We start from the raw sequence: 23545 nt of genomic DNA, 5'->3' as shown, positions 1-23545 counted from the left end.
CCTACGGGATATGAACTTATGGTTCATGTCACCTTCAAAGCCAAGTTTCGGTCCAAATAAACTAAGGCACAAGAAGGCACAAGCCACAAATATTTTCTGCATGGAGCTGAATTCCAACATCTTGATTTGAACTGAAATTATTGCTTTGAAAATGGCGTTCAAGGTGTTAACTTCATGCTTATCTCACGTAGAGAATTCAATGCAGGACTCAAAATTCTACAAAACCGTTGATGGACCATAGGAGAAAAAAAAAACATTGACAATCCTCTAGGCTTAGCCCCTCACTTCTTAGATCTTAATTTTTTTTAAATGATTTTTTTATAAAATGGTATTAGCTCGAATTGAATTTAAATTTGATTTACGTCAAATATTTTAAAAAAAAATTGATAATAATAAAAATATTATTAAATAGGAAGCAGGTAAAATGATGATAAAAGTATAGTAAGAAAGAATATCCTATCAAATATTTTTTATAAAAAAAATAAATAAAATACTTCAATCTCATGTTGAGTACATTAGAATTTTAAAAAGCTTAGAAACATAAACGTGTATGAGAAGAACATAATAATTTCATGATAGAGATTAAGTGTTCAATTAGGTAAGATAGTGACTCAACCAAAATTTTCAGCCCAAATTTTATGAGCCAGGAATTAATCTAGTGGAAAAACAGCGTCCGAATTCTATACCGTACTGTATTTTGAATGAAAGGCAAGCCAAAATAAGTCATCTCTGGGTGGCTGAGCCTCACTTTTGCTTGCTTTCAGCATTCAAAAGCTTTTTTAACATGACTTTCCTGATTACTTGACCAGGAATGCACTCCCATAGTGATGCAAAACTGGGGCCTTGCAGCTCTCGGTCAAAAGAACATCCCAGGGCAGGCAGGCAGGCAGATGATTCAACAGCAATTTTCCTTCTGTCAAAGTGGTAAAGAAAGGGGAAGACCAAAAAAACAAAAGGCGTGGTTTCCCTCATATTCACGCCAAAGCCCACACCTCCCCTATTCAAATAGATTCCCTCTCTCTCTTTACCTGTAATATGTTCAAATGAATGGGCCATCACCACACAATTCTATTGCCAGGAACAGAACCAAGAGATGGCCAACAAAAGAGAAAAAAGGTAGGGCCTAACAGGCACCTCAAAAGCAACGCTGATAAGAAGAGTATCAAGTGCTTGTCTCTTTGTGTTCCCTTTGCCTGCTGCTGCTCACTCTTCCCCTTTATTTTTGACCAACCCTTGCAAAACCCATCCTTTTCATTTTTGCTTCCTCATGGCTTTCGTTTTCCTAGGTTCAAATTCTCGTTTGCACCTAACGTTCTTATTGTTATTTTCTTTAACTAGTATTTGTACTAAACCCCACATTAAATAAGTAGACCCACTTTTGCCTATGTTGCTTGATTTCAGGTTTAATTACTCTAATACAATTTGTAGTTTCTTTTAAATCAGCAAAATATTATCCTTCTTCTGTTCCCTTTTTGAGGCCTCAGTATTCAAAATTTTGAATCTTAATTTCAAAACTTTAAACCCTAACAGCAAAATGAAATAACTTAATAATAATAGTAATGTTAATATAAGAAATTTACTGACCATGTGATGAACGATTTGATCAATCTTAAAATTAGAGTCAATGAATTATGAACCAATTATAGACTTTTGGGTTCAATAATTAGTGAAAATAAACAGCAATTATACATTGAAATACGCCAAATGCATGGCTCATGCACGTATATATATGTGATAATTGAAAAAGAATCTGTGGAAAAGGGGCATTGGTGAGCAAAAGCGTTTGAGGATTAGGGTCAGGAGTCAACATCTTTGAACAAATTAAGAATACGCTCAACTCAGAAAATCAATTCTCCAGCCAAATTTACTCATTTCAATGAGAGAAATCCTATCCTCTCTCCCTTGTTTCAGTATCGTCTTTTTCCTTTTCAGGTTTCACTTTAGTCACAATAATTCATCAATAAATACCCCCTAAAACCTTACCAACTGCCCCCTTCTTCCTTGTTCACATACCAAACCTCTCCTTTTCTCTCTTTCTGATCCATTTCTCGTCCATCGGGAAGTTGTCTCCTTATCCCAAGTCTAGGAATGTCGAGAAGAACGAGCAAAAGAGTGAGTTTCAGTCCGGACGTCAATGAAAGGCCGACGATCTTACTGAAACATGGGGGCAGTACCTGCAGAACAAGAGGTAAAAGAAGGAGGGTCGTTGCTGGGATTTTTACGTTTAGGCTTGTGAGAAGCTCAAGGTTTTCACCAGCAAGATTGCTGAGGCGTCTCGGAGCTAAGGTTGCAAGAGCTTTGCGTTTTGTATCCATGGGAAGGAACTCTAATTCCCATAAGGTTTCTTCTTCTTCTTCCAACCTGGCCAGGTCACGATCCCTTGCAGAATCTATTGACTCTCATCGTGCTGAAGCTATAGAAGATTGCATCGAGTTCTTGAATTCTTCTTCATCTTTGTCCAGATCAAACTCGGTTTCTACATGTTCTTGCTAGGGAACTGCAGTTACTTGGGGAAAAGAAAAATTATGTAAATGAAAGGGAAAAAAAAGGGATTCTATATAATTCATTGATCATTTAATTTCCAGTGTTAGATGTAGAAAATACACTAGAAAGCAATTGAATCTTCATCCTGGTTTTGTACTTATGATTACTTGATTGATCAGTTTAAATCTCAAATCATGGAGAATTACATTACATTAACTTCTGAGAGAAATTAAAGATCCACCAGACCAACTTTATGCAATATAATTCTATACCATGTCCTGGTCTCAAATTCACCAGACAAGTAGGAGGTGATTGATGGAGAAATCTATGGCAGGGCCACCGTGGACGGTTGAGCCTGAACAAATATTCAAAGGAAAAGTCACTGTCAGGCCCACAGCTGAAAGCTCAGCAGGGCATCCCACTTGGTTTCTCATTTATTTTAGTTCTTTGAATCTGAATGATACAAGTTTCCCAGACCAATTTGCTGCAGATTACGGTTCATATCATTCACACAAGATTTATGTATCTGGTTCTTAAATAGTTCTAAATGCTAGCAGAGTATCATAAAATGAAGAATTCTTACAGAATTTGAACAGGAATCTTAACTTTGAATCATAATTCTACTTTTACAAACTACAATGATCATTGTTTGGAACAAGATGCCACGGAAGGATTAGGATGGCTGATAGTTCGAGGGACAGACAGCCCATTATGAGATAGAGAGCACTCCACTTTGTTTTCTTGGAAAAAATAAAGAGAGAGAATATAATGTGTAGAACAAGAACAGTAATCATTGTCCCTCCTCCATTAATAACTTGATACTGCAATGATTTATCCATTTCTTAATATATGTCCATCTAGTTAATGCAAGTTACAGTTTGATCAAGAATCCGAAGAAAGCTTTTCAAGGTCTCGGATACATAGACTGGAAGCTTCCTTCATTCAAGAGCTCTCTTATAGGGATGGGCCATAGGTGGCTGGACGGGATCCAAGCCCTGGTAAGTTCCGTCAGCAACTTTCGGTACTTAGGTCTCCGCAAGCTAAAAATGGGATATAAACCTTATTCGGCTTTGATCAAGAATCCAAAGAAAGCTTTTCAAGGTCTCGGATACCTTGACTGGAAGCTTTCTTCATTTCAAGAGCTCTCTTATAGGGAGGGGCAATAGGTGGCTGGACGGGATCCAAGCTCTGGTAAGTTCCGTCAGCAACTTTCGGTAGTGGGTATGAACGGTCAGAGTCATACCCACTTAGGTCCCCACAAGCTAAAAATGGGATATAAACCTTATTTGGCCCTTCTAACCATCCACTACTGCAATCTGCCATATGAATAAGTGAAACAAAAATATGAATATTTTATTAACGAAAAGAACTATCCCAAGTATCACAAAATTTGAACAACTATGAATTTCAAACAAGCGGGAAAGAGGACTCTTTTCCAACAATGATGTCCTACCAGATAATATGTCAGCATAAAATGCAAATTTGAGTCAAATGCTTTTTCTTGTGCAAAAATAAATAAATAACAAAATCCTTTTAGATATCACTTACCTAGATCATCTACACCTGAGGGACTGCCCACCTTCTCCAGGAGGCGATGTAAGTCTTTTGGATTAAATCCTTCAGGAGGGGAATAATTCTCACAAACTGCAAATGCCTCTGTATAACAAATAAGACTTAAGTGTCAGCCGCACACTATGACAAACACAGTGAAACCACTTTCTACTTATTGTCAATTTGTTTAGAAATTGCTGTGAAGTGATGAATCCAAAGAGGGGGAAATAAAAGAGGGTAAGAACGGGGCATAACTTATAATCTATAAATTCTGCCGTTTATGTAAGTCAACATAGATCATTCCACAGGTTTCTATTGCAATGAATGAGAAATGTCTCAGGTTAACTGAAAGGAGAAAATATTATGTTGCTATTACAAACAACTTTAACAAAGTAGGGAAAAGAAACTGTTGGTAGACTCTAAGGAAAATAAGACCCAAAAGTATACATATGTTCTTAGGAAACAAAGAGGATAAACCAAGTGAGCTGCCAAGGACAAGTCCACATGTGTTTATACATGTTACTCTTACCTATGCTGGAGTTTCTGCTGCTTTTTGGTTTTGCAAAAGTCACTACAGGGAAAAATAATTTCAGCTGCAAGAAAGAAGCAAAGTTGAAAATGAATGTATACTGAAAGAAAATTTATCCATTTAAGGAATTGATTGTTGTAATAAGCTGTATAATTATATCTCACAAGCTTATGTATGATAAGCAATATAATTATATCTCACAAACTTATGTACTAAGTTGAGAGTTTTTAGAATTCAATTTACCTGGCAATACAGAAGACTAGTGTCTTTTCCACGAAATATTTTTGCAATAAATTTTCCACCTTGTTTAAGTACGTGAGTAACAATCGTTAAACCCTGCATGAATATGCAAAATCATAAATTGGCAAATTTGGGGAAAAGAAAGAAAGTATAAGATATAAAATACAGAAGAATTATGATATTTAAGCTCTATCAATGGCAGGATCTTGATAGGAAAAACTATATGATGAGGCGTTATGACATCCATGCCCATCACACAATCCAAAAATAATTCACAAATTCTGAGTTTCTAGTTAGAGACACAGGCTAATATTAGAGGAATCGGAACGCTTACAGCAAGTATGAGTTGGGACTGAACAAATTCATCCATGTCATGAAGACCAGTAACTGCAAGTCCAGAGGGAATAAAGCAATTTTAAAAAGCTTAAGGGTCAAAACTGAAACAACTACAATCCTATAGACATAGGCTGAGAAGTAAAAAACCAGAACTTTTGTTTTACCATCAGGAGCACCATCACACACAACAAGATCAGCCTTGCAGCCATCAAAATGTCTAATTACCTGCAAATGACACAAATGAATAACACATGATGGAATATATACACGTTCAACAAACAACATAAGGTCAAGCAAATTAAACCTTGAGTAGCATGAAACAGACTCCAAACAAGGCAATCAAAAATATGCACCATCCATATTTTCCAACCCCACCATGGTGATAATGCACAAGCACTGTGAGTATTGAGTCATCATAGATTATAAAAGTGGATCCAAGTTGACATTTGCCATGTAATTGTCATCAAAATATCAGACTTATATTAGTAAGCCAATGATTCAGATGCAACATCCAAACAAGATGCAAAATAGCTATCAACTAATATAAAGAAACCCTTGCCCATAATACTTGGTTCTCTGTCCCGAAGTGCTTGGGCATTCAGGCAACTTCCTAACATGCTATCATCCAAAAAAGATACAAGAATGGCAAATTTCTTCGCATAACAAATTGAAAGACACATGACAAAGATTTCAAGGAAAGAAAAAAAAAAAAGTATCCTCACCACTTCAGCAGTTCGGGCATTAGTTATATCACCCTGCACTTGAATTACACCTTCAATTGGAGCCATTGGCTGCAAATCAATGGCAACAATAAGAGGAAGATCACCATCCCTGCAAGTAATGACAAAGGTTTCTATGGTCACAATGGAAGGTAGTATGCATAAAGATCACCATCTCATGTACAAAAACTATTAAAAACAACCATAAAAACCAAAAAAGAAAAAATGGTAGCAGAAAATTATACTTCTGAAGAAGAAACAATGAGCAGGCAAGACCAAACTACAAAGTATATACATTGGCATGCGTCTTTAGGCAAAGAAATAAACTTCGACCACATGAATCAGCATGTGACATTTTCTTTTATAATCCTATACTCTTTGAATCAGAAAAAAAGGAACTTACTTTGAGTCAGGGGACTGCTTCGCAGGAAGATATAATGTCCGACTCAAGACCTGTCGCATTATCAGCAAGCTAGAATAATAAGGCAAAACTAGTTAAGGTGGCGAATTGGGGTATCAGCTATATCACTGAATGAGTAACAAACCTGACTCCAGCTACCGGGGGCAGCACACAAATCCACCACGCGCTTTACTCCTATATATCAATCAAATCATAATCAACCCAAATTGAATACAATCATTTTAAGGCATTTAGAATATAATTTTTCAAGAATTTGACCTTCAAAAATGTTGAATTCTTCGTCTATCTGAAGAAGCTTGAAGGCACTTCGAGCACGCCAGCCTTCTTCTTTTGCTTTCCGATAGTAAATATCCTGCAAATCAAGCAGCTTACCTTTTGTTGCAAAATCATCCAATATCCCATTAAAGAACTTTTTTACTTTAAAAAAAAAAAAAAACTCACCCTTTTATCCCTGGAAGCTTTGCCCATAGCTTCAACAGTTTGCTGACTAATTTTCCTGAAACAACAGGGACTTGCTAAATTCTAAAACCCTCCGGTCGAGGGGGACTCTGGGCTACATAGTAATTAAAGATAAAATTAGGGGTATCTTAGGGATCCAATATTTCCATGTATTCTTTTGGGTTGGGCCAGAAACCGGTCTGGAATAGGGAATGGACTTGTTTGGACAACCAAGAAGTACAGGTACTAAGTTAAAGTAAAAATTACATGTCGCGAAAATCACGAAAACATAAATGATATTTACCGCTTGGATAATAAAATCAAGTTAAAGTATGGATTTATATTTACGCATCTTTTATTCATTTTTGTTTCATTTTCCGTTCCAGTTAGGAAACTTTTAAGAGTATCGGTTTTCTTTTAATGCCGATTATGTCCGATCAGCAGCAAATATCTGTGGAATTAGAAACAATCTGAGGATACCAAACCTCCCTGGAAAACGCCACATTCATTGCAACGCAGCCCCATTGAGGAGATTACCATTTCGATCTAACTTCTTGAATGGCAGGCATGTATCACAGGTTCTATTTTATCGAAATGATAAAGAAAAAAATACAAACAAAGACTACTCAATATCATGGCAGAACAAAAAATACAGCTGCATAAGCAAAAAAAATGCAAACAAAGACTACTCAAAATCATGGCAGAACAAAAAATATAGCTGCATAAGCTGTATCAAAAGCTCAAATGGTTAATCCAACATAATATATGACACAAATGGAAGCACTTCATTTTACTAGTCTATAGTTGTATGAAAAACAACAAGATCGAAGAGTGAAAAATCTCAAGTTTAGAGCCTGGTGATCTCTGATTGCAATGTGAAGAATACAAAATCTCAAGAATGCAGATCCTATAAAAGGTACTACCACCATTTGCGCAAGCTTTTGTCATGAGCGGAACTCCAAGCAATGCAGATGATAACTCAGCTTGAACCGGCAGCTGGGACGGGTGCTGGCTTAGCATCCTCAGCTTTCTCATGTTCTTTGTTTAGCATCTGAAAACCAAGTTGTGCCGGTCAAAACACACTTCACGTGCTTCAGAGTGGTTTAAACATAACAGGGGAATCGGGAGAGCTACTCACCTTGTTATTGATCAAGTTATGGAGCGCAATAACACTTCGAATGAGAGATGACAGATATATAACCAACATCATATCATTTGTTTTTACTGCACAAAAAGCAGAGAATATGGGTTGACGAACTTCAAAAGTTAACACATATCCCTATCTAATCCAAAAGAAGATGAGCATTTTCGGCAATTTTTGGCATACAAGGGGTTTTGTATTACCTGCAAAAGCCTTGATTAATTCATTTACATTTAGATTTGGCAGCAAGTTGAACACATCCTGCAGTTTTAACATAGTAGAACAATAGTAAGGCAGATGTTAACCAACATAGGTTCATAGTTATATGCCCTAGTCTTCGTTCTAGATAAGATTTAATCAAGTAAGCAATGTCCAAGGGATGAATTTATGCTGTCAAGTATTAGAGACCTAAAGTTCATAACTGCAAAATGTCTTTTAACTTTGTTTTCATCTTTCACAAGTTAGTTTACCTGTAAATGGTAAAGTATTTCATGATTCAGAGGTAGTTTCTCATCAATAACAAGATCAAGATAAGCACGTATCTCTCGTAACCTTGCATCCAAACCTTTCAAAGCTGTGAGCTTTCCAGTGACCTGTGCATAAGACCAAAAGGTGTATAAATGCACTCCCTTTGTTATTGTTCAAATAAAGTTTCAACTATCCATGAAACTAGAAGCTTTAATTATCATATCAATTAGAATTAACAAAAAAACAATTACGAAGAAAGAAAAGAAACCTCAGTTGCAAGCGTACTAATGGTAGTATCCTTTACATCTCTGAGCAAGTGTTCCACTCCTGTTGGTGGGCAAAAGGGAGTAATATTGATAACAAAATTAATGGTCAATAAATCCAGCCAACTAGCATTTCTGAGAAGATAACCCAATTTCATCTAATGACATACCAATCTCCTCAACTTCATGAGCAGCAATTTCAGAAGGAACATGAACAAAAACCTTTTGGCTCTTTTGAGTAGCATTCTGCAACATTACAGTCATATTAGTTCAAAGGCCCACCAAGTACGAACAAAAGGTGGCCGTTTCTAGAAAAAAATTATTGTTACTTGCTTTCCCACTTAACAGCCAAAGGACTACCTGTCTTCCTCAACAGTTAAGCCTGTCTCTCCATCCCACAAAAGTAAAAAAGATGTGTCCCAAAATTGTTCTTACCTCCTTAACTTCTTCAACATCATAGTAGGCCTTGGTTGGTATCCCCAACTCCTTAGGTTGGACATCAATAATGACCAAGACAGGATTTGGGACATAGCTACAACACGAAAAGAGCTTGATCAAAAGAATGAACTCCACAAATGAAGTTAAAAATTGTACAAAAAACGACAACCAATAGAATCTTACTTGTGGAATAATCTGTGAATGTCTAGATCATTTTCCCGTAATTTTGGGCCAGTACTATACCAACCAACAACATGCTCCTTAGCTGCAACAGTTATCACAGGTTCACATATCCAGAGATAAAAACTAAAACAAGAAAGGAGACAGAATATATAAACTAAACTTAGCTACATTGTTAACTGAAAGTTGAGAAAGGAATTACCATTAATCCTTTTGAACATCGAAAACATTGATTCATGGTAGTTGTGGTCAAGGAACCATATATTCGGGTCCTTCTCATCTTCCTCAAAAGGCACTGAAAATTCAGCATTCTATCATTTAGACATGATTATAGTAATAATGGTGAATTAAGGGTTAATAAAAACTCAATTACAAGAAACTACAATATCAATGCAATGGAAATGGGTCACCGCATTTTATCAAATACTTCTTTAATGCCACCTACTTCAATAACATACATTTCTTTGTGCTCATTTCCAGAAATTCAGGAAAACAAAGAGGAGACTTTCGTTCAAGCAATCCAACAAACTGCCTCAATTCAAACTCAAACACTTTCCGCTAAAAACCCTAACACCCAAAACTCAGACTCAAAAACCTAAATTAAAACAACTAAGATTTCAATTCGAACTTCAAATCAATCAGCGACCCAGCAAAGATAAGAACATAAAGATTCCTCTGAACAGCATAATCAAAGCAATCCAAACAAATCAGATCTAGAACGAAATTCCCAGAAATCCAAAACAGAAACACAGTGGGGGTAGCACAAGAAGAACAAAGGGGTTAAAGGGGTAGAGGCGGGAACCTGCGTAGCTGTTGGTGACGTCAACGGTGCCCTTGAAGGAGGTTCCGAGCAGGACTCCGACGACGCGCTTGCGCGTGTCTTTAGCGACGCGATTGTAGTTGTCGACGATGCTGAGAAGAACCAAAGGGTGGACTATCACCTTCTCTATCGGCCGAGACGATATTTGCTGAGTTTTTATCACATCCATTTCGAATTTTAACTCTTTTTCCCTTCCCCTTTTCCGATTTCTTTTTTCTTCTTACTCTGCGATTTCTCTCTACGGAAAGTCTGAGCCTTTTTTCCTCGCTTGCTAGCTAGCCTGCTTTCCCTCTCTTCGTCTCTACCCAGAGTATTTCTTGCCGCAAGGGAAAACCAACCTAACGCGAATATTTTCCACGTGGCATCTAAAATGTTCATTTCCAAAAATATTAAAGTGAGAAATTTTTAAAAAAAGAAAAACAAATTATTATAGGATTTAACAGTTATCCAATTTATTTGTTATAAGATAATTTCATTATACTTTATGTCATTTTAAAGTTAAAGAATATATTAAATTAGTGAGCATGCGTAATTGGTTTTGTTTTCAATTTGTAGCAACTAAATTTTTGCCTAAATAATGAGTTTTGATGTGTGTGTTAGCGTTCAAAATTTCCTAAGGTTGCTACTAGCCGGATCCTCGAACAAATTAAGATATTTTAATCAATTTTTAATTTTTAAATATTTTTTTGATAATACAATTTAATTAAGATTTAATTTTTATGATCTTATGTCTTCTTGCTATAATAATTTGCTATAACTAACCTTGCTAGAATATTTTTTCTGTAATAAAATTGTATTGGTAATCAATTTTATGAGATTTATGATGCAAAAGTTTACATGTAAGATTACCATAGGAATAAACTTATGGGCTCACGGCTTGATCCTGCCTTGGTCAGGACATTGGAGAATCGACCCAAACATTGGGTTTTAAATTATCAATAGATTGGCTTTGGGCTTGTCAGGCATGGGCCTCCTGTAAGAGGCTAACCATTGCCCATGTTTTCTGTTTAAATGTCGCCTTTGAGGAAAAATATTTGATCTATTTGATAAGTTTGATTTTATATTTTAAAATATTCAATTAATTTAATTTTTATAAAATTAATCGAAATCAATGGAATTATATTTTATAATCGAAAATACTTGAAATTGACTTATCTTGATGGGTTGATTAATAATATTTATATAGTTTTTCAAAAAATATTATATATGTAAAATATATTTAAAATACTTTTTTTAATATTTCAATAATAATTCATTAATAAAATCTAAATATCTTTAGTTTAATCGTGTATATATATTTAAAAAATACCCGAAAATCGAATCAAATTCAATCGATTTTGATCAATTATTTTGATTTACATCGATTAATGCTAAGTACACTTTTAACTAAGCCATGTCAATGCCATGGGATGGACTCCATTTTCTTTAACATTTTGTGCTAATCTTTGTACCTCCAATCCCTTGATGAATGGTAACATGACATTAAACAGGTCTCAGAATGGGCCTTCTCTGTCGCAGTGAACATACCTTGACTGCTTCCTGGCTGGACCTCTTCCATTTACGAAGCATATGAACAGAGAAAATGCAACGGGTCCCCTCCCCCACCTCATCCCCTACTGTACAAATGCAATGGCCAATGGCTTTCATTTGTTGCTTTAATTTGGATGAACGGAATCCAGTTCAGTTTTAGGTGTCAACTGACCAACGTGGGTCCAAAGATCCCAACTTGTTGTTAATAGCCTAATGGTGAAGTAGTTGGATTCTTGGAAGATGGAATTTTCCTCCATTTCCTCTTCTGTTTTGGCAAAGCTGAAGTTCTAAAGAACACTCTCTGGCAGATATGGGTTGAAGCCAGATCATTTCATCTTGGAGTTTGGCAGTAGATGCAAGCAAAGCAGAAACTATCTATAGTATTGGTAACAAATTGGCCATCAGAGTTTTAATAAGGTGGATCTCTGTAAAGAGTATGAAGCAACTCATCTTTAGCAGCAATGTAATAAATGTTCAGTTCCTGGCATTAAACATACCGAAGTTCAACAGCTGGCTGCAGCTGTGAGGCTGCCTGACAGTTGTGGCTAACATCACACTGCCGGGTCGTGAGCAACGTCAGAGTAGTGTAGCAAAGTTTCAATAATTTTCTGCCATGCCCACTTGCATTATCAGTGCACAGAAAAATATATAAAAAGAAGGAAAAATACTCAAAAGTCTAAATTGATTTATGATGCAGGGATTGGAGTCGGTTTTGATTATGATTGTGATATATGATTTAAGTAAGATTGTGATATTTTATTTTGCATTAAATGTAAACGAGATTGTTAAAATTTATATAAAAGATCTAAATTATCACTACCAGTAGTTTGAGTTTGAATTGTTAGGAATCACATGGTTAGAATCAAAAAGTTATTAGACTAGCAGAACTTAAACCCGGATAGTTACAGCCCAACAAGATCTGTTCAATGGAGGACGATGGGAATTGGTCCCCTTTGCCAGGATGGACCAGTCAAATCCAAAACAGTTGAACAATGTTTATAATATTTGTTGCCTTTACTTCTCTGAAGTAAAGCCAAATCTGGATTGCCTTGTTCACTGTGTCCGCATCAGATAACTCCAAGAATCCATATCAGTGATTCAATAGTGGTCATGTTGCTCATTTGCTTACGCTCGATGGGAGAGATTATGGAAGATGGGAAGACCTTCAATTTGCCGATTTCAATATCTTCATTTCTGGGTGTTGATTATAAGAGGGAATGGATCAATTAAAATCCATGTAAATTGTAAGCTAACCTTGGAGACATTAATGGTCTGGTTAAGTCTCTAGCTCTCTGCTAGGTCAGAACACAGAGCTGGACAATTTCATCAAATTATTGCGCGTTATTCCTTGGCCCTCAAGCTGGCATTGAGTCAGAATAAATTCCTATATATGCAAACTAGGTTGTTATTCAAGCATCTCAACCTGCCCCTACTCAAAAGGGAAAACAAAGGCAAAAAGCAGCTACTGAATTTATCTATTATCTAGAATTTGAGGTCGGTGCATTAAAAGTAGAAAAGAAACGATTTACATTGAATTCTATCCATTCACAAACTAACTATAGGAAGCCATGCTTTTGGTTACATTTCTTCATTTGTTACTTCGATAGGAACTTATTGATAGCTATTCATATATTAACTGTAATGTTTGTAATCAGTTCCATTTATAAGAAAGATTTTAAATTTTTTTATTTAAGATTTGTTTTAAAATTAGAATAAGTACACGACACGATCATTATAACTCAAATCAATGCGGCATTCATTACTTGGTCTGAATCAATGTCTGGTATATCTAGGTCGCAGTACACCAAACCTTAGGGCCACAAAGCAAGGTAGTCATCCTTATCATAAATTTATCATGGGTATGGCTACGGTAGCACCACCACCATTGGTAAGGATATATGCTGATCACTGAAAATGCAGATAGGATAGCAGAAACCAGTGTGATTGCCTCATTGGGCATTGGCCCCTAAAACATTACAGATTTGTATGTATAAAAATAATAGGAAAATATACATATTTGTTATTTTTATAATTAAGATAACAATCAATTTTTTATTTGTTAAGACAAAGTTTTCAACATAATGGCAAAACAAATAGACAAATTAATATAAATTAATTTGCTTCTGAATATTCTGATCCTTTTTTCCTTAAGCTTTTTCCTTTTCCTGTTCTTTTTCCTTCTTGGATGGAACACGACCATCGGTTCCTGCCATCATAGCATACTTGTCCTTCCTAGTCAAGTTAGTGCACTCGAACCCCAGTGTCCCAGCCAGCACCCTTTGTATGTAGTTTGCAACCTCGATGGCTGATTTTCCACCTTTGCAAGTGAGCTCAGCTGGCAGCTGGTTCAGGAAGGTGATCTCGTAGGTTGGCATTGGGTTCATGAAAACAAAGTAAGGATCCAAGAGCTTGTGTCCCCGAACTGTTGTTCCGTGAAAAACTGTCTGTTTCGTGTTGATTGCGACCGGCACAATCCTGTCTGTCAGTTCAGCAAACAGTGCACTGAATCTCAATAGAAATGGCTCTCTGCAAGTAGTCCCTTCGGGACAAATTACCAAATCACCTTCCTCCAGGAGGCGCTTGATGTTAGCCGCGTCTCTCTCTCTTTCCCTGGATAAAGCAACAGCTCTAATGGGGGAAATAATCTCTGTGAATTTGCTAATGCTATAAGTAACGCAGCTAATCTTCCTGCCTAAGGCAACAGCCGTGACAACTGGGTCTAACACTGTTCTGTGGTTACAAACAAAGAGGACTCCGCTTTGGCCTTTCTTAGGTGCGGGTGGAGGATTACCCTTAACAATTAGTTTGATTCCTAGGATTTTGTAGTTGTATCGAGCAATCCTCTCCGGCAAAGGGATGTTGAGGTAGACCCTGAGCAGGGAGAGGATGAAGCCTATAGGTAGCCATAGGAAGGTCAAGAGGGCAGCCACGGGGGTAGGTCTTTGGACCAAGCGACCTTCATGAAATATGATAGGGCTTAGAAGCTTGTTCCTTGGTAATGGATCGCACTTGCTTCTTGGCACCATGTATCCTTCCTGTGCATTTAAAAAATCAACGTATTATCAGTGAATCAAATGTTACTATTTTAATACGAAAACTTAGTTAATTTGACTCGATCAATTCATGAGAAGAGTCAATATCTTTATGACAACATGTTATCTTCGTGTACGACTTATTTTTCCTTCTCAAGGCATTTAAAAAAGAGTAGGCTCCACGTGGGCAACAATACCACCAAAAAGAAAATAGGGGGAGACTATACATTAAAACATCACGAGGATGGTGCTGCAGGAGAAATGAATGGTCAGAAGCAAAGAGGTGTTGAAATTTTTACCCTTCTCACTTTTGTTACATGAGGAGCAAGATGCGGAAACTATAGAGTGAAATACAAAGAGTGGGTAGTGCATGAAAAAGTGGTGGTGTTGAGTAGAAAATGGTCCTGGAAAATGTGACGCAAATTAAATGCAATGCACCTTTATACTTGATAATCTTTCACGAGTGATTAGTGTAACAAAATAATTAAAGAGAATGCCAGGGAAAAAGGGAGTTCAGAATGTGTATTACCCTTTATTGCAGTTAAGAAACAATTCTTAAAGTTCAATTATGACAGTAAAAAAGAAAAATTTGGAAAAGAATTAGAAGAGAAAAGTAATCAGGGAAAGGTTTAGTGAGAGTGATCACCTTGCATAATGACATGAAATCGTGGTCAGTTTCTCTGTCTCCTAGACCCAAATCTGGCAAATTCGTGCCAAATTCCTTCAAGATGGCGGCCCTTTTGTGTTCTCCGACGAGAACTCCTGGTTTAATGGTGAACCCAGTTGCCCTGCCTGACTTCGTCACTTCCAGCTCAGTTCCAATAACCTTGTCAGCTCCTAAAAATGTCTTGACAAACGGCTCCACCATGATCCTAGGATTCGCGGTGATAATATACCTCTTGCCGAAGGAGCTGAAAACCCTCCAGCTCTCAGGATGAACATCCTCAGCATAGAACTTGGGCAGGACAGATCTCGAAACGAGCTCTATGTCTTTCACTTTTAACCCCGCAAAGGTGATGAAAATGAAGGTGTTAATGGCCACAGATTCAGAGATGAACAAGTACGTCAAATACACAAACGGGACCGATACTAAGAGAACAAGTGCTCTCACTAGGCTGCCAGCTTCCAGAGCAACCAGCATGAAATAAGGGAAAGCACTCCGTGACAAAAGAAGAGTGCCATCCAAGTCCGCAGCCACCGTCTGATTCGATCTTCCCTCGTTGCTGCATTTCGAAATTGGCTCGAAACGACGGTGAGCCCCCATGACCATGGAAAGTAGAGAGGAAGGAGGATGTGAGACTTTCTATAATTTACGTACAACTTATGAAGAGAGAGATGGCAATTGGCAGTTGGCAATTGGCAATTGGCAATGATGCTATATATGTAGCACGCAAATAATACCATGTGCTTGATGAGGCCGAGAAGGGCAAAAAGCAAACGTTACTGATTAAATTTATTATAATTTTTTGAAAGTGATTAACGTTTATACAAAGACATATACTTATCTATATTGGGTTTCTTTATTTTATTTTATTTTTGACGTATAAATTTGTGGGCAGTTGTGAAGAGGGGTCCGAGTAGTTGGAAGTCCATACCAACACCTACATTTTCATTCAATTAGCCTACATTTTAGTTCCCGGACGCCGGCCACGCCGCTTTATTAAATCAGTAAAAAAGCCTCCCCTGGTATGTTCTTGGCTCGAAAAGGATCTTTTGGCTTCCAAAGATAGTTTCCAGGAACTAAATTTTCTATTGGTTTCTAGTAAATTTTCTCTTCCTTCAACAAGCAAACCCAAATTATTCTTACCTGTCTCATAGATTCAAAGACAAGTTTATGGAAAAAAAACTCCCCATTTGCTTAAACCCAAGAATGATTTGTGCAAAGTCAAGTGATAGTGTACCAAATTTAGGTTAGAAAGTTAAGCTCTCTCTAAACTAAATATTAATTAATACTAATTGAATTGGTCCAATTTATGATATCTTTCTGGATTTGCAATGAAGTTGACTACTTACAGTGTGGGTTTTTGGTATACTCCATGGTTGATTGAGGAGAGGCAGAAAGAAGGATATGGGAAACATTAAATTCTTGTATGGATGGCATTGGTAGGGATTGATCGGAAAGTGACCAATAAATAGCATGTGGCTTTGATGATATGCAGTGTAAGAATAAAAAAAGGATATGGCTAGTTTAATTTCTGGGTGTAACACATTGAATTCGATAGATCTTAGGGGAAAAGAAAACAGCTGGATGGGGTGCTGCTTTTCAACAGTCGAGGCAGATGGAAGGTAGCTTCTTGAAGGGCCGATGAGATTTGCTTGACCTTACGCAATGCAATTACTATCCAATTGAGCATGGAAAAGACCTGTAATGGGTAGCGATTGACATCAGCCGATATCCCACCCTCTTTTTCCTTCCAATGGGCTGCATGCTTAAAGAGCTGATAAGAATTGCTTGACCTTAATCACTGCAGTTACTACCCAACTGAGCATGGGAAAACACTTGTGTAATTTATTGGTTCTAATGGGTTGATATTGACATAAACCGAAATCCCACCCTCTTTTTCCTTCTCTTGGCTAATAAGAAAGAGGGGGTTACATTAAGAGCAATTAAAACCCACAGTTTTGGGTAAAACCCAAAGTAAATTGGTATTTTTTTTTTTTGGAATGCAATTTGTGTTTTTATTAAAGCATGATTTTGTCGTTGAAGGTTAGGAAACTTGTTGGGCTTTTGTTTTTCTTCCTTCCTACATTTATTAATCTGCTCCCAACGACTCCTGCAACCCCATGAACTATCCAAGAGGGCAGAGAACCAATTTGGAGAAAATTGGATTAATTAATTGTAATAATCAATGAGAAATTAATTGGAAGTTTGGAACATTTTTTTAAAAAAAATCATCCTGTGGTTTCCCCAACAGTCATGGAAAGTGAAGTAAATAAACATTTAATGCACTTTAAGATTTATCCCCCAAAAAAAAATAGGTAGCAATGAATAAAGGGGAAAAAAATATCCAAACATATTAATTACATAACTGTTGCTCAATTATAATGCCTAGCATGCAATTAATCTAGTCTGTACCTTTAGATAAGAAAAAGAAGTAATCATTCAATTTTACTTTCTTTTTTTTTTATCTTGTTGAAATTTAGTTGAATTTGTATTCCCATTGTAATTCTTTTACATTTAAAAGATATTTTATTTAATAATATTATAATATTATATAATATATATATATATATATTGAGTGATATATATGTTATGAATTTTATATTAATAAGAGATGAGACAAGTTTTGAACTTATAAATAAAAACTTTTCTTTAATCCATAAGTATGTTTTTTGATTATAAGGTTTTATATCTAAAAAGGCTGATAAATTATAGTATATATTTTGTAGCTAACATTGTCCAGGAATTTATAATGAGTAATAGCATGTTTCGTGTGTTGCCATTTCTTTCAATATACCTATTCTTAGGAACAATTAATATTAACCAAATTACAAAATAAAGGTCAAAAGCAGCCATACACATAGCAGGAGTCAATCTCAAAAGCCAAATAAAACCAAAATAATATTCAAAAGTCCAAAGAAATTGTCCTTAGAGAGCATGGTCATGCGATTAGTTAGGGTTAAGCCAACTGATTAACTTAAAAATCAAGGCTAAAATTAATTAATAAAATAAATATATACATAAATATATTCAATCTTGTTTTTTTATTTAAATGTCATCATATTTATCAAAATCAAATATATTTAGTTTGGTGTATTAATATCTTGTACTACGTAAACACTAATGACCCAATGTGATATTGATCAACACATATTAATGTAATTGAATAATTATGGTCATAATCCTATAATGAAAAAGTGTTCCTTGAATTTAAAGAGAGAAAGCGAAAGGGTCAATGTGCTCAAAATATAATTAATTTGGACTTACAAGAAGACTATAAATTTAATTAATAAAAACAATTTGGTCAAAAAATACACATACAACTTACAATTAATCTTATGAGATTGTTTTTTTATTAATTATACACATTCAATCTTGTTTTCTTATTAAATGTCATAATCGCGTTATTTAAGATTTTTTAAATGTTCAAATATATCATATATATTTTGCTAAATTAATTTATTGTACTACAATAAAAACAAAGGACGATCAACGTGACATTGATCAACATGTCTTATGTGATTAAATAATCATGATCATAATCTTAATATGAAAAAGTGATGTTTGAATTTAAAAAAAGTAAAGGGTTCGATTGGTTCAAAATATTATTAATTAAGACCGACGAATGAAAGCTAAATAGAAAGGTTTAGCACAACTAACAAAGCGGCCTAGTTGAGGAAAGGCCCTTTTCATTTTCTTTATCCAATAATCATGAATAATGTTGACATTTTGTTAAACCAATCTTTCTGTTTTGATCATTTAGGTACATTCGAGTCACATTCTAAGGATCAATGAACCCCTCATTTTAGTTGTAATGTCGCTCTATTAGGAGCATATCATGGAGTTACTTAAGGGCACCTGCCCCTCCATCATTGGGTCTTACCTAACTAATCGGCTTTCCAATGCCCTTTTCTTTTCAATACAATTGATTTCATAATCAAAGCAACCGATTTGGTTCTAAGTTCTAACCCTTGGTTACCCATAGTAATTCCCATTATCTCTAATTCTAGTTTTATTAATTTGTTCTCATCATCTTGAAACCCACGAGTGATGACAATCACTTTATTAGTTTTTTTTTTAAATCGTTTTTTGTTTTTCACGCGTCAAATATGTTCTTGCAATAGTAATGTTATAAAAAAATTTAAAAAATACTTTGAATTAATCTCGTATCTTCTTGTGACTGAGTAAAAAAAATTATAAGTCAAATTTGTATTTTATTAAATTTCATTTACTTGATATTTTTATATTTTTGTAAAAATAAAAGTATCGACCAAATGAAATCTTAAAACGATATAATATTTCTAAAAAAATGCAGGAATCTCGAATTCCTCAAGGGAACTAATTACACATTCATGCGTAACTATTTAAACCTTAAATTAACTTCCATAAATCCATTCATACATAAATTACACGTTAATTGAAAATTAAGTATAATTAAATTAAATTTCCATGATAAAAAAAAAGGGGAATTTTTACTCAAAACTTTTAAAATAGTCCTTTGACTATATATTGTTTTTGAGTTTATTGTTAAAAGAGAGAGTCAATTCAATTTGATAGCAATAAACACCATTTCTTTTTCTGATAAGTTATTTTCCTTGTACTTTATTGGAAAGGAAAGTAGTCATTTCAATATAATATAAGGATGCACATCAAACCCTTAATTGTTTTGATAATTACATAAGTTATTTCATATAAAATCCAAGGCTAATGGCCTCTAAATAAATTAATGATTATCAGTCATTTTCCCTTAGCTATCAAGAAAATCTTTTTCTTAGAGAGAAAACCATTAAGAAATCCATAATCAATAAAAATATATTTAACAAATTTGAGTATTTGATAATAGCAACAAACCAGCCCACAAGGAGGCAACCTGACCATGGCCCAATGTTGCAATGGCTTGTCATAGAGATCTTAGTTACCATACAAAGCCCAATAATCTTTGATTGTTTTGGGTTAAAAATGGCACAAATTAAAAAAAATTTGAACTCTGAAATTCACCTTGATTTATAATAGATTTCGAGGAATGCATCTTTTTTAATTATTTCATTAAAATTATTATATAATATTGACAATTATAAGTGATGGACCTTTACATAATTTTTTAACTGTAAGATTGAAACAAAAAGAATTGCAGCTGGTGAAATGTTCCCCTTCTATACGTATTCTTGGATCTTGGTCAACATCTCACAAGCCTGATACAACACACCTTGTGACCCCATGTCACAAGCAAATTATGATGTATGATGTTTCAATATGTGCCCATGATAAATGTCTTAACTTACCTGGCCACTACATCATCAGATTCCAGTGCAGCTGCAATTGATGTCGAGACTGAGTCTGATATGATATCCCAAAGCACAGAAGAGAAGCACACGCTGCTGCAGCAAAGATCAGAAGAGGAACACAAAGCTGCTGGTGTCTTTAACAGGATTCAAATGCAGGTGAGTTTGGAGGGGAATGTAATAGCACAAATTAAGCTATCTTGACAGATTCAAGTGCAGCTAGCCGAGATACACGGAAGTTGACAGATTCAAATGCAGCAGATAATGAAGCTTTGTCTCAAAGCTGAATTCAGGTTAATCCAATGTTTATCTGATCTTTAATCCAAGTAATTTAAACACGTAAACTCCTCTTTGCTTCCTCTCTTGGAGAACTCAAAATTTGAGTCTCTTCTTATTGGCTGCAAACTACTTGGTTATGTCTCCCTACCCTCCTGCTATGAAATTCCTGCTTTTCCTCCATTACCCTTTGCCTGTTTTTTCTTGTTTAGGGCTTTGGGAAAGGAAACAAGAACTCAGCCCTATACGTTTGTTAGAAATTCAGCCTATATAACAGTCATACATAGAGTGATAGAGTAAATTGTTCCAAACAGTTTTAGAATAGAAACTGATAAATTTTCCATACTTAAATAACTTTTTAGTGGGTGAAAGACACCGATCAATACATTCTGAACGAGAAAACCAGTGACAGATAAAGTTCACTGGCATGGAATTATCACTACTGATTGGCGCCAGCTTTGACCCTTAATTGACCATATACATCCATGGAAAGATCAGAAAGATCAGAGGTGGAGAAAAGGAAAATGGAGAGGAATACATCGTCATAAGACTGAATAGTTCACTTTATCAAGCACTGTTTTCCATGATCAATCGCTTATTTGGACTTGAAAGGGATGGCCCTGATCACTATTTGGTGGTACAAAGCTGCCAGGGCTGCTCCAATGAAAGGTCCTACCCAGAATATCCACTGCATCCAAAGAGGATTGAAACAAGATAAATTTGGGTTTCTTGTACAGTATATCTGGTTCTTGAACTGGTAAAAATCAAGGATAAGATGGGGAATTTGAGAAGACTTACATGGTCGGCCCATGCTTGCTCCTTGTTGTAAATAAGTGCTGCGCCAAGGCTCCTAGCTGGATTAATGCCTGTTCCTGTAATGGGAATTGTTGCCAAGTGTACCAGGAACACTGCGAACCCAATAGGCAGTGGTGCCAAGATCTGATATTCATTCAAATGAATGAAAACCAAGTCATAAAATGGCATCAGTATGAAGAAACAACAATTTGAACTGGAAGGGAAAGCCAAAGAAACTGTAGTTTTGCTTACAGGAACATGGGAGTCTCGGGCATTGCGCTTTGCATCGGTGGCAGAGAAGACAGTATAGACGAGAACAAACGTACCAACAATCTCAGCTCCAAGGCCACTAGTCTTGCTATATCCTGAGCTAACCGTGTTTGCACCACCGCCTAGCCTTTCGTACTGGGTCTTTTGGAAGCTTTTTACAACAGCAGCGCCACATATCGCCCCAAGACATTGCATTATCATGTAAAACACCGCCCTGGTTAGCGACAACTTCCTGGCTAAAAACAGCCCGAAAGTCACTGCTGGGTTAATGTGACCTCCTGCACCACCAGCCCCCATAAAAACACAGTTAGTCCTTATCCATATTGAAAACTACTATTTTTCTTCCAAGGTTTTCAATTCATGTGTATCAACGTACCTGAAATGCCAGCAGTGCAGTAGACAAGAGCAAAGATCATGCCACCAAAAGCCCAAGCAATGCCCTGAATACCTACAGTTGAACACTTGCTTGAAGATTTGACAACTCCCATCACAGTTAAAACTGTGATGTAAAGAAACAAGAAAGTGGCCACGAATTCTGCTATGCCAGCTCTGTAAAAGGACCACGAGGATAACTCGCCAGGCTCAAAAATCGGTGCTGAAGGTGGATCATTGTAGTCCTTGGCATCTTGGCTTTGAGCAGCTGTTCCTATAGGCTGCCTCTCCCTGTACTTATTTGCACCCAATCTCACATCTTCGTTTTGTCCTTCCATTTTCTAGCTCAGTGAAAGAAACTGAAGATGTTGTTTCACTTCTCTCTATGCTACTCTTTTATTCCTCCAGGCTTCGAAAATGGATCAAGCGATGCACTTTCGAATCATGGGCATAGATTTGAAGTGAGGGGGTGGGGTATTTGTAGCGTGACTTTGGGACAAAGATTGAGGGATGTGTAAGCTGAATTCTTTTGGTGTTTTCTCATTCATCGAGCGGCGCTATGAAACTGTTCACTGTGGTGACATGTGACCGACCACTCCATAATCCCACACGTTAAAAAAGTTGCCTCTTTGCTGGATATCGTGTAAAGATTTTGGATGTCCTTGTCTTTCTCATTGGGTAATTTCCACTTCCCTCAATGTGGACCTTGCCTTTATTCTTAACTTTCAATAAAAGTCTTAACCCTTTTCTTCCAAGAACTGTCAGACAAATTTGATAGAACCAACCACTCAAGATCTGAAATGATTTTGGTGCTCAGGGTTGGACACGAGATGCACATTTTTACTACTATTTCTTGTCTGTAATCAAGTCTGCTTGCTTAATTAGCAAATCCAAATGCATGATTAGGTGATGATTATTGAATGAACTAGATAAACTTTGGGACTGATTCATTCCTTGTCAACTGCTTTAAACATGTAAAAACATAAAGTTACTAATAAAATATGTACATGAAAAGCAATAGCATGGCAGCAAATTGTTCTGTGAAGCAAACCGCATAATCCACAGTCCAAGGAAATGAGAAGATGGACGTTGTAGCATGGGCTGCCATGGATACGGATAAGAGAGCTAATTCATTTCACCAGCAATTTTTAAACTAGATTACTACAAGAACACAAAGAAAAACTGCACCACCATAGCTAATGTTTTCATGGCTCTATAAGCAGAGATAAAGATACTTTCCATTATTTAATTTGATTAAGTCAGATTAAATTATTTTATAATTAAGCTCGAATAATAAAA

General features: G+C 36.1%; 5 protein-coding genes across 6 annotated transcripts; 1 reads left to right on the top strand and 4 right to left on the bottom strand.

The window, feature by feature from the left end:
* Positions 1-1779: 1779 nt before the first annotated feature.
* LOC110420321 (uncharacterized) lies at positions 1780-2684 on the top strand. The gene has a single exon (XM_021433591.1). It carries the CDS (start codon positions 2089-2091, stop codon positions 2491-2493), a length of 405 nt encoding a protein of 134 aa, XP_021289266.1. The 5' UTR covers positions 1780-2088; the 3' UTR covers positions 2494-2684.
* Positions 2685-2997: 313 nt separating this feature from the next.
* On the bottom strand, positions 2998-7275 carry LOC110420319 (S-adenosyl-L-methionine-dependent methyltransferases superfamily protein). The gene is made up of 11 exons (XM_021433589.2): positions 6722-7275; positions 6539-6632; positions 6405-6454; positions 6263-6312; positions 5863-5971; positions 5305-5365; positions 5139-5191; positions 4808-4900; positions 4565-4628; positions 4033-4140; positions 2998-3800 (listed from the first exon to the last, which is right to left on the bottom strand). Exons 1-11 carry the CDS (start codon positions 6746-6748, stop codon positions 3559-3561), a joined length of 951 nt encoding a protein of 316 aa, XP_021289264.1. The 5' UTR covers positions 6749-7275; the 3' UTR covers positions 2998-3558.
* Positions 7276-7416: 141 nt separating this feature from the next.
* LOC110420320 (26S proteasome non-ATPase regulatory subunit 7 homolog A) lies at positions 7417-10348 on the bottom strand. The gene is made up of 10 exons (XM_021433590.2): positions 10011-10348; positions 9411-9503; positions 9212-9293; positions 9026-9122; positions 8761-8836; positions 8596-8654; positions 8330-8452; positions 8063-8120; positions 7857-7942; positions 7417-7769 (listed from the first exon to the last, which is right to left on the bottom strand). The coding sequence occupies exons 1-10, from the start codon at positions 10195-10197 to the stop codon at positions 7698-7700; spliced, it is 933 nt and encodes a 310-aa protein (XP_021289265.1). The 5' UTR covers positions 10198-10348; the 3' UTR covers positions 7417-7697.
* Positions 10349-13555: 3207 nt separating this feature from the next.
* GPAT6 (glycerol-3-phosphate acyltransferase 6) lies at positions 13556-15952 on the bottom strand. Its single transcript, XM_021433463.2, has 2 exons — positions 15237-15952; positions 13556-14593 (listed from the first exon to the last, which is right to left on the bottom strand). The coding sequence occupies exons 1-2, from the start codon at positions 15858-15860 to the stop codon at positions 13706-13708; spliced, it is 1512 nt and encodes a 503-aa protein (XP_021289138.1). The 5' UTR covers positions 15861-15952; the 3' UTR covers positions 13556-13705.
* Positions 15953-21123: 5171 nt separating this feature from the next.
* Positions 21124-22747, bottom strand: LOC110420197 (aquaporin PIP1-2). 2 transcript variants are annotated; one of them, XM_021433419.2, is made up of 4 exons: positions 22251-22724; positions 21857-22152; positions 21608-21748; positions 21124-21497 (listed from the first exon to the last, which is right to left on the bottom strand). In XM_021433419.2, the coding sequence occupies exons 1-4, from the start codon at positions 22582-22584 to the stop codon at positions 21405-21407; spliced, it is 864 nt and encodes a 287-aa protein (XP_021289094.1). In that variant the 5' UTR covers positions 22585-22724; the 3' UTR covers positions 21124-21404. The 2 variants fall into 2 exon arrangements, with proteins under 2 accessions (XP_021289094.1, XP_089640462.1); XM_089784336.1 differs by having other exon boundaries at positions 21608-22152; positions 22251-22747.
* Positions 22748-23545: the final 798 nt, after the last annotated feature.

The sequence above is a fragment of the Theobroma umbraticum genome, unplaced genomic scaffold, assembly GCF_002168275.2.
Source record: "Theobroma umbraticum cultivar Fairchild unplaced genomic scaffold, ASM216827v3 scaffold_86.0, whole genome shotgun sequence".
In the NCBI taxonomy this organism is placed as follows: Eukaryota; Viridiplantae; Streptophyta; class Magnoliopsida; order Malvales; family Malvaceae; genus Theobroma; species Theobroma umbraticum.
This window is presented reverse-complemented; position numbering and strand designations above follow the sequence as displayed.

Coding starts and splice junctions, on each gene's coding strand:
- LOC110420321 (XM_021433591.1), top strand. CDS start 2,089: ATGTCGAGAAGAACGAGCAAAAGAGTGAGTTTCAGTCCGGACGTCAAT.
- LOC110420319 (XM_021433589.2), bottom strand. CDS start 6,748: ATGGGCAAAGCTTCCAGGGATAAAAGG. Junction 6,633..6,721: donor AAGCTTCCAGGGATAAAAGG/GTGAGTTTTTTT, acceptor CTTGATTTGCAG/GATATTTACTATCGGAAAGC. Junction 5,972..6,262: donor AAGCAGTCCCCTGACTCAAA/GTAAGTTCCTTT, acceptor CATTACTTGCAG/GGATGGTGATCTTCCTCTTA.
- LOC110420320 (XM_021433590.2), bottom strand. CDS start 10,197: ATGGATGTGATAAAAACTCAGCAAATATCGTCTCGGCCGATAGAGAAG. Junction 8,837..9,025: donor ATGTTGAAGAAGTTAAGGAG/GTAAGAACAATT, acceptor GTAATGTTGCAG/AATGCTACTCAAAAGAGCCA. Junction 8,655..8,760: donor TCATGAAGTTGAGGAGATTG/GTATGTCATTAG, acceptor GCCCACCAACAG/GAGTGGAACACTTGCTCAGA.
- GPAT6 (XM_021433463.2), bottom strand. CDS start 15,860: ATGGTCATGGGGGCTCACCGTCGTTTCGAGCCAATTTCGAAATGCAGC. Junction 14,594..15,236: donor ATTTCATGTCATTATGCAAG/GTGATCACTCTC, acceptor TTAAATGCACAG/GAAGGATACATGGTGCCAAG.
- LOC110420197 (XM_089784336.1), bottom strand. CDS start 22,584: ATGGAAGGACAAAACGAAGATGTGAGATTGGGTGCAAATAAGTACAGG. Junction 22,153..22,250: donor CTGCACTGCTGGCATTTCAG/GTACGTTGATAC, acceptor CTGGTGGTGCAG/GAGGTCACATTAACCCAGCA. Junction 21,498..21,607: donor AGCAAGCATGGGCCGACCAT/GTAAGTCTTCTC, acceptor CTTTGGATGCAG/TGGATATTCTGGGTAGGACC.